This window comes from Lemur catta, chromosome 7 (genome assembly GCF_020740605.2).
Source record: "Lemur catta isolate mLemCat1 chromosome 7, mLemCat1.pri, whole genome shotgun sequence".
Taxonomy (NCBI): Eukaryota; Metazoa; Chordata; class Mammalia; order Primates; family Lemuridae; genus Lemur; species Lemur catta.
Window position 1 is genome coordinate 63559664 of NC_059134.1, and position 18013 is coordinate 63577676.

Consider the following 18013-nt stretch of genomic DNA (forward strand, 5'->3'; position numbering starts at 1 on the left):
TAGAGACAGCAGTCTTTGCTTCCATCCTCCCACCTGACCCAGAGCTTTGGGGTTTAGGCGCTCCACTGCTCTGGCTGCCTTTCGGGGGAGGTTGGAGAGGGACAGATGTCAGGGTGCGAGTCTGTGGATGTGTCTGCAGAGTTACCATTTGCTGTTAACCTGGGAAAGTCAGTGAGCCTGTTTTTTTACTTGTAGAGGATGGGGATGACAATATGGACTCTATATTGCCCAGCTCTTACCCTTTTAGAGTTGTTGTAAAGCTATTCCAGTTTTGTTAAACATGAAATATGACACAAATGGCCAGTGTAAGTCAGGACACTGAGCAGGGGATTATGGGGCCCACCACATAGGCCTAGTACGTGGCTGATAAAGTTTCCAGGAGAACCTTTAAGGAGGTATTTCTGTCTCAGAAAGAATGTTAAACAGAGCTGTGTACATGATCCTGTGGGAGCCCAAATCTGTCTGGAGAGGGAGACACTGAGTCATGAGTGAAGAAAACAGGAATTTTCCAAATATTCCCTTAAATTCCCTCTGGGGGATTTATGAGGCAGAGGTAACTAGTTTCTTTAAGTTTATCTCATTTGGTGTTGGATCTCCAGACCACAGTGTGGAGCAGATATTTTAACACCTTTTTACAAAGTGGGTGAGGTTCAGAGGGATGATTTAGTTAGTCGGGACTGAGTCTGGACTCGAACTCAAGTTGACCATAAGCACCTCTGCTCTGCACAGCATTACTCATGAACGAGGCTTCCCCGCAAGGCCTGGTCTTTACTTCAAAGGGTGAAGAGACTGATTTTTCCTTTCATGCCTTTCCATGGCCCGTTCTTTCATTCTGGTTTCAGGTTGCCGGTCTGGCTGCAGCCCTCTGTCATTGGTCAGCAACTCCCGGGGTCCTATTCCACACTTAAAGCTGGAGGTAATTGCTTCAAGATGTGGCCCGTTAAGGAGAGAATAAGTTGAAAGGCACATTCTTTTTATCAGTTAGAACCTGAGCTTTAGAAAAAGGAAATGGCCGGTTTCTCAGTGATGTAAACTTTCTTTCATCTCAGAGACAGGAGGAGTATTTGTCTTTCTGGAAGAAGTTAGAGGTAGTGGTGAAGTGAGAGGGGTGAGTGGTAATTTTGTCCACTGTTTTTTTTCTAAGACTTCATCACTCACTTTCATGGCCCTTTCACAGTAAGTAAAACAAACCACGCTCCTCCCATGCCACCTCCCTCCCCTCATGCTGGCACCCTGGACACAGCTGGGAGCAGAAGCAGAATGCTGCCTGGGAAACCACACTGGGGTGGCTGCCTGCCTCCAGGAGACCCCCCCCCACCGCAGGGTCCCGGCCTGAAGGTCTGGAGGCCTCCAGCAGGGGGCGGCCTTTCTGGCCAGACAAGCAGTCTGGATCCAGAGCTGACTCCAGTGTTGGGGAGGAGAGCTAGGGATCCAAGAATGTTTTTCTTACAGGCTAGACAGAATACAAGCAGCCAGCAAAGTAGATGGAGAAGAAAAAAAGAAAGATTGTGAAAACCTAGAACAAGGCAGATGGGGTGGCAAGGAGTAGCTTACCCTGAGTGGATGTGGGGTGAGTTGGTTACGAGCCGAGAAGTATAAGTTGCATCTCAAAATTTGGACATTGGTCCCCAGAACCAGAACTATCTCTGTGCCCTACTTGGTGAAGGCAGAAGCCAGATTGCAGGCAGGCAGAAATCTTGTTGAGGAGTGACGGGAAGATGAGGCAGCAGGGGTAGGTTATTCTCTCAAGAGCTTGGCTATGAAGAAGGGGGACAGAAGGGACAGAGAGAGACAGCATTTACACATGCGCACGCACACACACATACACACACGGTGTGCACTTGCCCAGCAAGAGCACATGGGGGTTGATAGTGGTAGATTGAGGGGAAGGCAGGGTCAAGAAGGAAGTTTCTTTAGAATGTCAGAAATTTGATCATGTTTATAGCCTGAGGAATGGAAGCTGATGGTAAGGGAGAGATTAAATGCCTGTCCTAGTGGGTGATGGATGGTGCTCCCTGGAGTAGCACAGAGCCGGGTGGGAACTTCCTCAAAGGCAGTGCAGAGGAGAGGGAGAGGCTAGGACCATGTGAGTGGGAGTCATTCTGAGTTACCAGCTAGAGGGAGAAACAGGACCCAAACCCAGAGAACAAAGCCAAAGGCTCCCAGCTAACCAGGAAGTAACCTTGGTTTCATCAAATTGTGTGAGGATGTGTGAAGAGTCTGGAGACTGAGAAATGGCCAGAAACAAGAAGGTCAGTCAAGAGGGGCAATTCAGGAATGAATTCTGAAAGCATTTTATCCTTTGAAGCATACTTTTATGTGCAACCTGGAAACTTACTGGGCTAAAAAATAGTTCTTAAAGGTGAAAGAAGCTGACAGAGAAGATGGCGGTATACAATTGTGGCAGATTAGCCTTGGAAAGGAGCTGAGGGCTTGTTTTCTCTAAGGCAGGGATTTAGGAGATATGAATAATTCTGGGAAACTTTGAAATAGAAAGAACTTAAGTTTAACGAATTATCAGATTTTTTTTATCTTTTCAGTAAATATGAGGAGAGGTTATTTGAGGAGAAGAGGGGACAGGGTGGGAGTTTAGGGCATGAGGAGAACAGAAAATATTTGAAACAATCCCTAGATGGAATCAGCCAGAGGTGAATACAAGTTTGGCCATGCACTATTGGAAGATCAGCTGTGATTAGATAATGTAAATTTGAACTGCAACCAGTTGGCATCATTAAGTGACTTTTACTAGCAATTCTCAGGCTATGGAGAGTGGAAACACAGACAAAAGACTATGAGCTTTGGCGTGGGCAGGGGCTCTGATTAACACATACACAACAGGTCTGGGGGCAGGGATGAGTTTGGATGAAGGATTTTCTGGTGTAGATATGAGTACAATTGAAACAATTAACCTCAAGGCATAGAGTGGATAAGGAAACAAATGCTGCTTAAAGGAAGTTGATAAATCAGGAAAATAGGGAGTTATTAAGTAACTATTAGTCACAGAAGAATTTAGAGGTTGAGTGAGCAAGTGGGACAGGTAAAAGGTCAGAAGATTGTGGTGAGAGGAGAGAATTTCAGAGCTGAAGATTTTGGAAGCAAAACAAACACATTCTGGGTAAAGGTGAGAGCCAAGTTGTGGCCATGCTGGTGAGAACCTGAAACAAGGTGGAAGCAAAGCTTATTAGCGCTGAAGCCAGAGAGCATACTGAGCGGAGGAGTCATTAATGAGGATGTGGAAGCTACTGAGGAGACGGAATGCACCTCAAGTAGGTAGAAAAGCCGTTGATCAAAAGATGAAAGCCTGAAGGGAAACGGGAGGCTGTATTGGTTCTGAGTATTTGGGGAGACAGTGATATCCTGAATAGTGCTGTCTTAGAATAGGAGGGCAGATGTGGACCATCAATGGGGACAAATCATAGTCCGGAAGCAGTCCTGAAATAGGGAGAAACAGTGTTCTCTGTAAGTTGGGTTGGTGGAAGCAAAGTGGTCTCCACTTGAGGTGACTGGGAAGAATGTGTCATGTTGTGTAAAAGCCAAGATTCAGTTTTTGTTGGAAGTAGATGGAGCAATTGAGGATGTAGGGTAGTTAGCTCCTAATAAGACATGCATTTTAGAGATTATAGTACGTAATAGTGTCTGGGCCCTTGCTGGGTCTGGAGATGGAGAGGTAGAGATGGATTGGGATAAGTTTGTTGAAGTCTAATTTTAGTTCAGAGACTAGAACAGTGATTAACGACAAGGGCAAGGGGGAGATGATCATGAAAGGTGTAAGCATATGCTAATAGATACAAGCTAGAAGGGAGTACATAAAAGTTTTATTATTGGCAAATTAGACAAAGTTAAGCAACCTCATGTTTCTAATTAAAACCTTAGTGTGTCCTCTTGTGAATGTCCGCTTGGAATGTGAGTGTGGCCAATTCAAACGCTGGCATCACAAATTGGAATGGCTATTGAAACCAATTAAAATATTACCCTCATCAGCTGGAACATTGGTATGACTAATTACAACCTGGTAGTTAAAACAGCTAGAGGGATTTTGGCAACGATGGAAGTAGAGTAGACTCTTAGCTTTCAAAAGAGATCTATTATGATACTTTCTTGAATCTCACCAAAGCAGAATCTTGAATGCTGATCAATAGACAAAAACTGCATGTTTATCACCTTCAGATGCTCAAGTACTCAACAGGGGCTGTGTTTTTAACTGTTATATCCTTAGGCATTGGCATCTGGTAGGTATTTAAAAACATATTTTTTGAATAAATAAATTAAGGCTCATGGAGGAACTATTTTTCTCAGACCTCAGTACTCCAAAGAAATTGATATTATCTTATGGACCTCGATTTGTGTGCTCACTTTTTTCACCTTTGCATTGGCAGCCGGGAAGCTCAGACATACGTTATAGTCCGTCTTTAGCTGTTTATAGAACTTTATGGTATGGGTCTTCTAGTGACCATAACTCTGGTTTCAACTTCTTTTCCCACTTGCTTTAGTTTTTATGTTGTATTTTTTAACTTGAAATATCTATTTTGCAAACTGCCTGAAATCATTTTTGGAACAAGGCAGATAGATGGAAGGGTTGAGAGAGAGAGAATGAGGCGGTGGAGGGAGAGAGAGGGGTAGGGAAAGGAAAGAGAGGGAGTGGGAGAGAGTAGGTGGTATGGGGGAGGATTACGTCTTATGATAGTCACCAGCTCAAGAGCCGGAGAACTCATCATTGCTGCGTGCCCTCACACCCAGCGAAGAACTGCTTAAGGCCCTTTATAGCCTGGGCAGCACCAGGCCCTGGTACATCATATGTGCTCAGTGAAATCTTGTCAATTTGAGTGGACATTTCTTGGGCTCTCAGAATATTTGTTGGTTGCTTTTTTTTCAGCATTTTTTTAATATGTCTTAAAATTCTTGGACTTCTTTCTCTGTTTGGGAAACAGTATGCTACATTAGACAGAAATGAGTTCTGGAGTCAAATCTCGGTTTGAAAACTAACTATGCTGCCGATTGGCATATGTCCTTGGCCAAAAAGTTTACTTACCCTCTACGGGCCTGTTTCCTCCTCTGTAAAATCAGGATAATAATATTTCTTGCCAACTCACTGGGAGAGTTTATTAAGAAGATGTATGTAAAAGCGCTCAACAAATCTAAGTCCCCCCATTTTATAAGACACACACTCACTGGCTGACTCCCTGTGACTAAGTAGCCTGCAGTGCTGCTGCCTCTGCCCTGTGAGCCAGCTTCAAGTCTGGCTGGCCCAAGAAGAGCTGGCCTCCTTGGCCCAGTGCTCAGGGAGCTCATCATGCTGAACTGTTGGGCTTCTAGACACCCATCCCTTCAGGCTAGCAGATGGACAGTTTGTAGCCTACCTTCCCCAGGGACTAGGGGTCTTTGGCCTAGGGAATCGCGTATTCCAAGTCAAAATCTCTGTTGTATATGGTTTTATTCATGATCTGAGGACAGTTCCAAACCTGTGAACTAAGAGCTTTTGAGTCAGAATGTTGAGATTGCCACACTTGTGCTGGGGTTGGGTTGCCCAAGCTGATACAGAATGTTCAGACTGTGGCAGGATGTGTCTTTTTCCTCTGGTTATTTGGCCTGTTGCTTTCCTGGTTTCTGTGTATGTTCTTCTTGCTAGGGCCTGTGTAGCCCGTGTCTACCATGTGCCAGGATTTTGGACCTCACGGGACATTGCTATTTGCCAGTGGAAAAATATGTTGCCTTGGACTTTCAGAAATACTTCTGGTTTTTGAGGTCCTTTATAATTCTTAGTAGTCCTAAGTGGTTGTCTCGCCTGTCACCTTCATTTTTTTTTTTTGTTTTGTTTTTTTACCTTGTTTATGCTTGTTAGTGTATTTATTAATGACAGGTTTACTGTCGAGGACCTGAAGTATCTGGTTGTAGTATGCCACTGTTCTAGTTATGGCAGGACTAGTAATAATAACGCCCCTGGTCTGTCCTCACACAATCAGGAAAGAACAGTCTTTTTTTTTTTTTTTTACATCCCAGAGTGGCCAAATTGTAATTTTGGTACAGCCCAGGAAAGATCCGTTTCATATAATATCCCTAAGTAATCACTCAATAAATGCTCTTTGAGCATCTACTGTGTGTCCTAACTCCCATCTAGGTTTAATGCAGTGAGGTCTTACACTGAGATGTGCTGAAGACTGGGCTGAGTATTGACTGAGCCCAGGAGGTGATCTAAAAGTTTTGATTTTGAAAAATATATTGTTAACATAAGTGTTTTCATTTGTTGCTGCTTTACGTTTAAAAAGATGGAGAAATTTGGTTCTCTGAGAGTACCCATTCATTTTTCTCTACTTGGAAATAATGAATGATGGTTTCTATAGGCAAACATGTCTTTCAGAGCACGGTGGGTGGTGGCAGGGGCTGTGCTAGCCCTGGGTGGCCCTGTGCCAGCCTATGTCCATCCCTAATGGCTTGTGGTTCATATGCAGCAGTCTCAGTTCTGTGTTGTCCAACACACAACTAAGAATGTTGCCTTACGTGTTAGATAAAGCTAGAGCTGTCTTTGTTGCCATGGTGCTTTCTGATTTTGAGATCTGTTTTTGCTTGCAGGAGCTGCTAAGTCGCACATCTCTTGAGACCCAGAAGCTCGATCTGATGACCGAAGTGTCTGAGCTGAAGCTCAAGCTGGTTGGCATGGAGAAGGAGCAGAGAGAGCAGGAGGAGAAGCAGAGGAAAGCAGAGGTGGGTGTGATGCACCAAATCCTGGGGGGACCTGTGCTGTCCTACACTCAGATCTTGGGAGACCGTCCTGATGTAGACTAAGGCCATCTGGTCAACCCCAAGGCTGGCAGCTGCTGGGGGCCAGAAACATCTATACACTAAAGACGTAATGATCTGTTAATACCAAGTTATCAGGTTTTGCTGTGGCTGCACATTTCGGCAGTGCCCAAACCACCTAGTTTTGGCTCTAAGGCTTTATCCTCCCTCAAACTGCTGACAAGGGTGGAAAGGGAAGCGGTTGTGGGGAAGGATCAGACAAAATGTGGAGGGACACAAGATGTCTTTCGTGTGAACCAAAGTAAGGATGACATGCTGGGGTGAAATCAGCCTCCCAGCAGGCCGTTGTCACTTTGTCCAAGGAGTCTGGAGACACTTTTGACGTGTGTTTTGCTGACCGAGATGGAACCCTCAGATTATGTGTTTCTCTTCTCCTGATGGGTCGCATGGGCGAGCCTACATGCAGGCCTTCTCTGAGAGAATATGTCCTGATTTGGTTTTTTGTTTCTCAGGCTTCATATGCCATTGGCTAGAGCGTGCCAGACTCCTTTTTGAATAAACGTTTAGAGTATTTTAGGCTCAGGGCTCCTTTGAGAGGGGGCAGTCTGTTTTAACCACAGATAACCGTCTTCCTGTGCCTCTACCTTCAGGTCCTTATATTCACGCCTGGCAATGTGAGCTGTGCAGGAAGAAGATATGGGTCAGGTTTAGAAACGCCTCGCTCATTTACCGGCCTAAGCTTAATGGCTCTATGAACTTCAACAAGCTAGCTACTTAATCTCTCTGAACTTTCCTTTCTTTATCCATAAAATGGATATATGCGTGGGAAAGTCCAAATAAAATCATGAAAGTTAAGTGCCTATCATAGTTACCTGGCATTTAGTAGGTACTTGATTTATCTTCATCTCTTTCCTTCATTTAGGCATCTCCAGAATGTAAAGATGGATGGTGTTCCTTTCTGGCACCTGCCATCGGGTAAACACTTCTAATGTGTAGGATATAAGCCTTGCATTGCTTGTGAGAGCATGCTCATTAGTAAGAAGTAGAGCTGCCTGAAGGAGATATCTCTAGCAAGCTGAGGAAAGTAGCCAATAGTGATTAAGAGTACAGGCTGTTGAATCAGACCTCCTGACTTTAATCCAAGCTCAACTACTAAGCCTTGTGATCTTGGGCAAGTAATTTAACCTCCCAACCCTCTGTTTCTTCTTTTGTAAGGTGGAGATAGTAATACTTCCTATTTCTTTGGTTATTATGAGGAGTGAAAGAGAGAAATGTATGTACAGCCTTTAGCATAGTGCTGGACACATAGTATAATAATAGCTTTTTTTGAGCACTTAGTGATAGTGTTGTTAAACATGAAATGGAAATGTAGACTTAGATGCATTATTTATATTCTGCAAAGGTCTCATAGACTGAAATCTGATCTGTGCAAAGTAATAGTTGAATGGATTCTGTTTTTCAAATGTTCAGAAAGAAGTAACTGAATTTTCTCCTGGTTTAAAGTTATTTTACCAGTGTTTCAAAATGTGTGATTACCTGTGAACATACATTAGGGCTTTGGGGACAGAATTTAATAAGCTCTGAGAAGGCTTAAAGTGGCAGAGACTCAACTCAAAGCCACTTAAGAAAAATAGGGAAGAGAAAGAGTTATTACCTCACACAACTTGAAAAGTCCAGGGTTTAAAAAGTCCCATATGACACTAGAACCAGGTAATCTCATGATGTCACTAGCAGTCAGTCTCAACTGTACCACTTGGTTCTGTGTTAGCCTTATTCTCAAGATGGCCATCAGTAGCTTTAGTCGGATCTCCTGCCAGCCCGGCAACCCCTGCAGAGAAAGAGATTCTCAAAGGCTCCAGCAAAAGCCCCAGGATTGCATCTCATTGGGCCAATTTGGGTCACATGCCTAGTTCTGCACCAGTCACCGTAGGGATCCATGTGTGGGAGCATGTGTGAGCGTAAGAGTCGGTCCCCCCGAGGAAGCCTGCAGAGTTGGTACCAAGCTGGGACAACTCAATCCCTTCACAGGGAAGGCAGGAAGGAGGGAGAGCTCCCACTTCTGCAATAAGTATCACTAACACAGTCATTTTACTGTTTGCTTCTTTCTTTCTTTTCTGGAGGATTGTTTTAAATCTGAGGGTTTTTGGTTTTTGTTTTTTTGTTTTGGTTTTCCATCAGGCTGTTCATGCGTGAGGCAACACAGATCCTGAGCTGGCCTCAGTCCTACCAGATAACAGCCCTTCCCAGTTGCTAGTACAAATATTAGGTTTCCACGTGTAGGAATTCCGTAGGCTGTTCAAACCTGTGATAATCAGTGAGCAGCCACATGACCTGAAACAAATTCCTCGTTCTTGTAATTGAGCGTATTCTTTGCTGGTATGCCCAGAACTGTCTGGGTCACCAAGGCCTTAAAACCGTGGAGTGCTGCGTAAGCTGCACTGTTGTCATGTGCGTGGAGATGTTTATTTTGAGTGGGACATTTTGCTAAGGTCACCAGGAGGCTGTAATTGCATGAGTAAAGGGAATGCTGCTTCCCATACGATACTGCTGCTGTTTTCTTCCAGTGAATGTGCTTAGCCTAAGGGCTGATTGCTTGTGGTTTGGAAAGGGCAGGGCAGTTTTTTATTTTGAGGTATGAGGTAGCCAGATCTGAAATAAACTTCCTCAGTGTAGCTCAGGCCTTATCCTGAAATTCTGTTTCATGTTTTAATGAAAAGAAGAGGATGCTGTTGACAAGAGCACTGCAGACTGCTCCTTCTGCTCTGGTTCTGATCATAGCCTAAGCCAGAGTCCTGTTGCCCGTCCCAAGTTGTGGAAATGATTACTGGCGGTTGTTCTGTAAGACCTGAGGACTTGGAGGCACAGGTTTGCTGATGGCCGGCTTTGCTCAGGAGTCGGTCAGTGGCAGCAAATGAGATGTGGGTGAATTACTGGGTTTCCGGTTTACTTTTTCTCATCAGCCTTTTTGCAGCAGTTTTGGGTCATTTCAGGATACCCAAGATTGAGTGAATTAAATTTACTCCTGAAAAGTGGGACTGTGGGAAAGTGATTGACTTGGAAAGTAAATACCAGAATAAGGAGGATGGAGCATGAAAGAAAGAGATCCAGAGGTGAATGAAAGCCTCTGTGTGGCACACTGGAACAGAGTTATTTCAAGGGCATGGTGCTTGGGTAGCTCTTCCTTGGAGAGGGGAGTCTGGCTTCCCTGTGCTTTGGGGGTACAGCGGGCCTCTACTGGATCCCAATGTGGCCCCCAGAGGGATCTGTGCAGAGTTACCAGAACAGCCTGTTAAGAGGGGAAAGGGGGTCCGAGATGTGCTAAGAAGTGGAGTGAGCCCGATTGGTAAGGAATATACGTGTGCAGGAGAGAACCGTAAAGAATCTTGAGGATTTCCTGGCAGAGGATGGAATGTTTTACAGCACAGGTGGTGGTGCCATCCTCCCCTCTTTCTTCACGTGATCAGCACCCTGGAAGGGAGCGACTCTGACTTCTGAACTGGCACAACCAGAATGACAGACTTAGGGTACAGAGTGAGGGCTGGGAGGATTGTGTTTGCTCAGCGATGAGCTGGCCTGATGAGGATAATTGTATTATTGTTGTTTTTATTTTAATTACTTTATTTTCATCAGTATAGGAAATACACTCCCACAGTTCAAAAATCAAAAGTTCAAAAGAGTATATGGCAAAAGTCTTTTTCAGTATGTGTTCTCCAGCCAGCAGTCAGAAACCAGTGCTATCACTGTGCTTTGTATCCTCCTGGAGTTATTTTATGCATGGACAAGCAAATTCATGTGGACATATATGTATACATACGCACACACGCACATACATACATTCTTTCCTTCATTTTTATACAAATGTACACTATTCTCGACCTTTCCTTTTTAAATTTAGAAGTCAGCATTATTTTCTTACTAATTATGTTTAAAAAGAAACTTTCTCATTCATATTTATGTCTACATATTGTTCCACTACCTGACTATAGCTTCATTTATTTAACCACTTCTCTCTCAGTGGACATTTATGTTGTTTCCAAGTTTTTGCTATTATAGATAATGCCATAGCGAGTAGTCTTGTCTACATGTGAGGGTGTTGAAGTGGAATTGATGGGTCACGGGCTACATGCACATAAAATCTTAGATATTTCCAGATTTTTCCTGTATGAAATATAGAGGTTGTGTTCCCATCAGCAATACGATATATAAGAGTGCTAGGCCAATATTAAACTGAGCCTAAACGGAGAGAGCGAGAAAGAACTAAGAAAAAATGTGTACAGGATTAACAGGTAAAATAGGGTGGGAAGCACTATGATTATGGGAGGTGCCCAGCAGTTTCACATAGAAAAGAACCATAAAAAAGAACACTGATGGTTGGCAAAGCAGGAATAATAAACAAAGTGAGCTGAGCTTACAACACAGGACAGCAATTATAACCTCATAAATGTCACCTGGACTTCACGATGTGGGACCCAAGAACAGAACAGAGCTTGAAAAGGGTCTGCCTACGGGAGAGAAGCAAACTTGTTAAGAGAGGAGATGGGCTGGCCCTGCAAAGCTAAGTTGCAATGCCAGGCTTGAGGCTAAACACAAGCTGGAAAACCGCAACGTGTGTTTGGGGAGAATTAAGGGGAGAGGGCCCAGGAGTGTGGGGGGCACCACATAGTCACGCTGAGCCGAGGGAGGAAAATCGTTGCATTCCTGGTCCCCAAACTGATTGATACAGACAAGGAACTGTCACGGAGGGAGGGGAGCAGCCACTATTTGGATAGATCCTAGAGATCTCCCCCTGAATACCGGAGTATTTGAAAGTTTGATTTTCTTACTTACTTACTTTCTACTCAGAGAATAGGAAACAAAACTGGGAAAACTGCCATTCCAGTTCCAATATCGAAGCAAAGGCGGAAAGTCATTTATGAAGTAAAAGTGATAGGCACCTTGAGAGAAAGTGGTCATTGTTCTTTGAAAGCTCAGGAACGCGAGTGTGGGGAAAAACTAGGCATAGACAGACGTGTACTGTAGACTTGGGTAAGTCACAACTTTGGAAACTTAGAAATAAAATGGATGGGGAACTCGAGAAGAGAAGATGACTCAAGAATGTTTAACTGCTTAACGATAATATAATTCTGACTGTGCAACCTCACAAATAATACCAATAAAAAGGAAGGGCTTAGAGGTAACTTGAGAGGAACTGGTTTTCAAAGGGCCTTGTACAAAGGATAGAAAGGACATATGCTAAGGGTGAATAAAAGTGCACCTGCATGACCAGTGTCAGGAAGGGCAAACGCCAAGCAAAAGGACAATGCTGAGGACAATACAAAGCCTTTTTATTTTTCAGCTATGTTCTTGATAAGATCAAAGAATGAATTTGATTCCATTGATGCCTCTGATAGGTGCAATAGTCTATTGAGTTTGGAGTCAACCCTGTGATGGTTTGTGAGAAGCTAGAAGACAAAGTAGGGATCCGTGTCCTCTAAGAGTGAGTCACATCAGATTGATCTCATTGGTTGGGCCAGGAATGTGTCCCAGGTGAATCCACAGCAATGAAGTGTTGCAAAAACATTGCTCAGGATAGTCTTTTAGAGAGGATGGAGAAATATAGGAAGAATGCTAAAACAGGCATATTGGCACCTGAATGCGTTTAGGGTTGGGGACATACCATGTATGAGTGTGGTGCATGCTGTATATTTTACCTGAGTACAGGTGTTGACTTGTTGGGTGTTTGGGCATGGTAGTTGGCATGTATAGCACGGACACGTGAGTAGAGGTGCTGTTTCCGAGTGTGTGTCCCTGCCGTGCACCCATTTCGCTTCTTGGATGAAGAGTTTCTTCTCGACTCTGTGCCTCAGATGTTGACATACAAGGATGGCCATCTGGTATGGCACAAAGGAGCTGTTGGGGGTTTGTTCAAACTGCAAGACAGGCCCCCAGATGGGGCAGGCCTCAGGAAAAATTCCGTGTCTTATGGTTCCTGCGAAGAAGATGGCCGTCGACAGTGACCGCTGGGTGCCACCTGCTGCTCACCCTCTGCACACTTCCTTCCTTCCTTCTGTGCTACTCTCTTAAGGAGTGCTCTGTCTGACCTTGGGTGCTTTTCTCTCCTTTCTTTTCCTTCCTACAGTCGGTTCTGAATGTGATCAGTGAGCTGCAGGAGCAGATGTGTAGGCTGCAGCTGGACATCCACAGGCAGATCCAAGAGCGCCTGTTACTCAGTAGGGACCACCCCGAGGAGATGGCGGCCGGTGACGGTGTGGCCGAGCCCCAGCCCTGCAGCCAGGACTGTGCCCATTGGGAGGGGTCACCTGTAGGAATCACACTTAAGTATATCAGAGCATGCGTGTGTGGGGCATTTCACTGGTGGAGGGGCTGGGGTTTCTCTTAACCAGAACAGAGTGCAGTGGGTTAGCATGGACCTGCTGTTACCTCTGGGCAGAGCTGGGACTCACTCTCTCCTCTTGGGATGTAAACTCTGTGACCCTCACTGAGCAGGGTCCGAGCAGGTGAGGCCAGCTCTCAGACAGGTGACACTCATCTCCCTTAGGGCTGGAAATGAGGTGTGCCAGATGCTCTGAGTGATGGGGCATTTGTATAAAATGAAGCCTCAGGATTCTCCTGCCCAGATATGTGATTCAGATCCTGATTCCCCCTCCTGGGTTGGAAATGTGAATCATTTCATGAGATTCTCTCTCTTTTTTTTTTTTTTAAAGAAAAAAGAATAGCATGAAGAATAGCATGAAACCTTTCAACTTTATATTTAAAGAGATTTGCCCCCAGTGAGAAAATAAATCACCAGTTTCCATTTGCTGTGAACAGTTAAGTCATCATCTGAATTTCTAGGAATGTTTCCCCCACATCATGACATCAGGGTGATTTCAGAACCTCTGGGCCATATGGGGTGTATCTGACTAGGATTCTGGACTTGGCCCCTCACACAGGGGTGACGTGGTCCTCGTGACCTTGCTGATGCCGGGTGATGGCAGCTGCGCCAGAGGTGAGCCTGTTGTTGAAGAGGACTTGGAGGCCCTCCCACCCCCCCAAAAAAGGCTGAGATCAGAATAGCTGTGAGCACTACCGAGCGTGCCCTGGCTCTGAAGGAAGTTACCATGATCCATGCTCAATCATGGAACCTGTTGAAAATCTCTACCCAGAGTTGGGCATTAGGGGAGAGGTTAGGTGGAGAAGATTTCCCACTACTTTAAAGGAAGGGGAAAAAATAAAAGTCAAGGTGTGAAACGTAGACGTGGATAGGGAGGTGCTGGAGGGTGTTAGGGCATGTCTCATGTTGAGTGGCTAACTCCAGCAAGACTTCTAAAGGAGGATAAAATATGTACTGGTGTTTGTAGCCAGTGACATGCAACAAATAGCATAGGAGGAGGAGGATGTGCCAAAGAGGTCACAAGAGCCCAGAGAGCATGGCCTTTGTGTCCCCACAGTGGCCGCCCTTCAGGCAGTAGTGGCCTGCGTGCTTCTGATTCTGATATCAGCAGGCCTGGAGTCCTCTCAGGACAAACTGAGTAGCCTGGCTAGCATATAAGCCTGAGCAGAAGAACCCCCTTCTTCTGGGTGTTGGAACCCCTCAGGCAGGGCCGATAATGCTCTCAGGAAATGATTCTGGACCTGCTGCAAGTCAAAGCAGGGGACTAAGTCCTTGGAGTTCAGTGATGCAGATTACAGATGCAATAACCTTAGCCTGGAAGATACTTTTTAAAATGGGCATCAACAGATGCTCGCCTCAGCTCTGAGACAGTCTTAGTAAATTATCTTACAACACTCTAGTGTAAGGAATGTCACTTATGGTGGATTGTCTCAGAATGCCAAGACTTCCCGGCCAGTGAAATGATGATTTGAGCTTCATGTGTTTATTCATTGACAAATAGCACATACTTACTGTGTGCACTGCTATTAATAGATAATTAGAGGTTAGCAAATGCCTCATGGAGTTTACAGTATAGGAGGTGAACTAGCCATTAACAATTATACAAATGAACATTTGATTGCAAATTTTGTAGGAGGCTCACAGAGTACAAGGAGCGTATAGCAGAGTATAGCACTCCTGGCATAGTGTGGAGGTCAGGATAGCTTTGGGCAGGGAGGCCTGAGGGGCCGGCAGGCGTTAACCTGGCAGACGGTTCCAGAGGGAATGGTGTCTGCAAAGGCCTAAGTTGGGAAGAGGAACTAGACACTATCCACTGTGGCTGGCACATAACTGGGGACAAAGAGTGACCCATGAGGCAGGCAGGGAGCTCAGTGAGGCCTGGCTGTTGGTCACGTCTTAAAGTTTATAGCTTTGAGGAGCAGGGGAGCTCCACAGTCAGATTTGCGTTTTAATCATATTGTTGCCTTGAATGCGTGGGGGTCAACGGACTTGAGAGGGGCAAGACAACAGAGGGGCATCCAACGAACGAATGTCCAGGCTGCCGACACCAACTGCCGACGCCAGGCCAGAGCAGGGGTAGTCGAGTTGGAGAGAAAGGAGACGTTCAGGTTGTTTTCCTGGAAGTGGAATTAATAAGGCCTGGAGGGAAAGAGGGAGGAGGAGATGCCAAGGAAGGATCTAGGTTTCTGACTCAGGGCATTAGATGGGCAGATGTGCCATTTGGTGAGATGGGGGTGACTTAGAGGGGAGTTAAGGGTTCCCCTTGTGGCATGACCGTCCTAAGATGCCTATGTGACCTCCACGGGGAGATGTTAAAGGGGACATTTGTTGTGTGAGTTTAGAGTTCAGAAAGCCTATGGAAATAACTGCCTGTATGTGCCAGTTCTTCTGATAGGAAATAATCAGCAGGACCAATTTTCTGTTAAGGGAAACTTGGTTAAGACAACAGTGCTTAGTAGAGTCTTCTTGATCGAAGGGGTAGTTTCAAAAGCAGGGCCCCTGGAGTCAGAAGGTTTGGGCTTGGATTCCAGCTCCATCTCTTACTAGCTACACAAAAACAGACAAGTGTCTAAATATCACGTCCCCACTCAGTACCTTCCGTGGCTCCCTGCTGTCCAGAGAGTGGCATCAGAACTCCCTACACTCTCACCCCTTTACAATAGGGCCCCACCTTAACTCCCAGGCTCATCTCCCACTCTCTGCCCTTACCCATCCTCTCCTTCAGCCCGATGGGTTATCTGCCTTTCCACCTCTTATCCCTCCCCCTCCCCGGATGCCTTCTTCCTCCCTTCTTTCTTCAAACCAACCTCCTGCTCTGAACTGGCACACCCATACTGGCATCTGCATTTGGCATGTAGTGTTTCATTTCTATCCTGCTGCCTGTCACTTCCTCCGTGAAGCCTTCCAGGACCACTGACCGCCTCCTCTGGGTTCCTTGACCCCTAGCCCAAAGAGATGCTCCCAGTCGGCCTGCTTCCCGCTACTTTGTCTGCATCGGAAGAGAAGAAGCTGCCTCATTTCAGCATCACTGTTCCTGCCACTCCAAAGCCCTACCTGCCTGGCCCCCAAACACGTGTACTTGATGCTGGCACCCCCCAGAGGACAGAAATGTCAGAGAAAGGGGCAGGCAGAAAAGGTTCTAAAAATATGAGGAAAGTTTTTCCCTGAGACAGGATGTTGCTCTGTTGCCTGGGCTGGAGTACAGTGGCATCGTCATAGCTCACTGCAGTCTCGAACTTCTGGGCTCAAGCGATCCTCCTGCCTCAGCCTCCCGAGTAGCTACAGGCCCATGCCACCATGCCCAGCTAAAGTTTTCACTTTCTATGTCAGGAACTCCATGGCCTTTGTTTTTAAATAGCTACACAGCTTTTGTGAAACAGGGTCATGTTTAAAGATTATAGCTGCCGCATGGAGCTTGATGCAGTTGCCGCATCCTCTGTGCATGAAATTAACCCGGTTTGTAGATCCAAGCATGTCCTTTAACCATCATAACTTTGTCTTTGTCCTTCATCCCTCCAGGAGTTACTGCAAGAGCTCAGGCACCTCAAAATCAAAGTGGAAGAGTTGGAAAATGAACGGAATCAGTATGAGTGGAAGCTGAAGGCCACTAAGGTAAGAGGAGGTTCTGATGCTAATGGAGAGAGCATGGAGGCCTGTGGGGAGGGTCTGTGTTCAAACTCAGGCTTTCCAGTAGCTTCAGTGTGAAAATGCAGATCAACCCTACTGTGTGGGCATACACCAGTGCTTCAGATGTGATTCAGGCAAACTCCTCAGGGGAAAGCCTGCAATATTATGAGCCACTAAAGTGCAATAACTGAATCTGCTTCCTCTTGCTGCACCCTATAGCACCTAGCTGAAGCTGGGCCAAGAAGGGGCTAGGCACTAGATGCATATGCCTAGATGACCTCCCCCAGAGGCAGGCCTCAGGGAGAAGAGACCTCATAGTGCCAGGTGCTGGGCTCTGTCTGATAGGCCCACATCACTGAGTTCCAGCTGTGGGGCCAGCAGACAAGCTTCAGGGTGCAGATTCCTAGTAGAGACCAGCACCCATCCTGTCTGCAAAGAAAGGGAGAAATGGCCATGGAGGCATGCAAGAAAGGTTAAGAGAATTTCTTCCAAGAATTGTCTGGCCCTTGTGGAAATCAGAGGCATTTGGGTTGAGAGTCCCAGGGCTAAGATTTCCAGAAGCCACTGCCACCGTGAATCATAAGTCCATGGGCACCTCGGCCCTGAGTGAGCTCTGGAAAGCTGCTCCGTGGCTGCATGTAGCTGCACGTCTCAGCAAGCAGTTGGGCACAGCAGGGCCCGGCTCTCTGGCTTCTGGGGGTGGAGACCAGAGCAGACGGGCAGTGCTTCACGGTGAATTTGGAAGTAAGGAAACCCTACCCCTTGTCACCTCTTTTTCCTTTACGTGCTTATCCCTGTCGTATTTGGGGGATGTTCAGGAAGGGAGCCCAAGCCTTGTAAGAGGGGCCCTCATCTGTCCTGTTAACTGAGAAGCAGGCAGGCCGGCTGGCGTGGGTGGGGTTGGAGCCCTGGCATTGGAGCTGGCAGGTCAGGGTTTGTATCCTGGCCTGGTCACTGAGTAGCTCTGTGATTTGACACTGAATCCTGTACTACTCCTGTTTTCTCCCCAGTGACTTGCAGAGGTATTGCTTCCTCTTGTGATTTCTTGTGAGAATTGAGCGAGGTTTGATGTAATAAAGCAGCAAGTGTGAGGGCTGACATAGGGTGGGTGGGTGCTCAGTAAGGAGTGAAACTGAACACAAGGCTGTCTGGCAAAGGAGCCACCAAGAGAACCAGTGCTCATTTTGTTACTTGGGGTTGTTTAGAGGTTAACTTGGGCCTCTGTGGGAATGGACAGCCCATATCATAACCTTGAGGAGCAAATGTGAGACATGATTG

The 18013-nt window shown here is 46.0% G+C and overlaps 1 protein-coding gene across 11 annotated transcripts in view; it reads left to right on the forward strand.

Moving 5' to 3' along the window:
* Positions 1–18013, forward strand: part of PPFIBP2 (PPFIA binding protein 2) — a 134717-nt gene that overhangs the window by 83343 nt on the left and 33361 nt on the right. For 9 of the 11 annotated variants that reach the window (XM_045557425.1, XM_045557414.1, XM_045557415.1 and 6 more), the window contains 2 exons: positions 6568–6699; positions 16628–16720. In XM_045557425.1, coding sequence (XP_045413381.1) covers positions 6568–6699; positions 16628–16720 — 225 coding nt within the window. Of the gene's footprint in view, positions 1–2999; positions 3267–6567; positions 6700–16627; positions 16721–18013 lie in introns of those variants that run through there. The other 2 variants (XM_045557424.1, XM_045557418.1) reach the window with 2 other exon arrangements.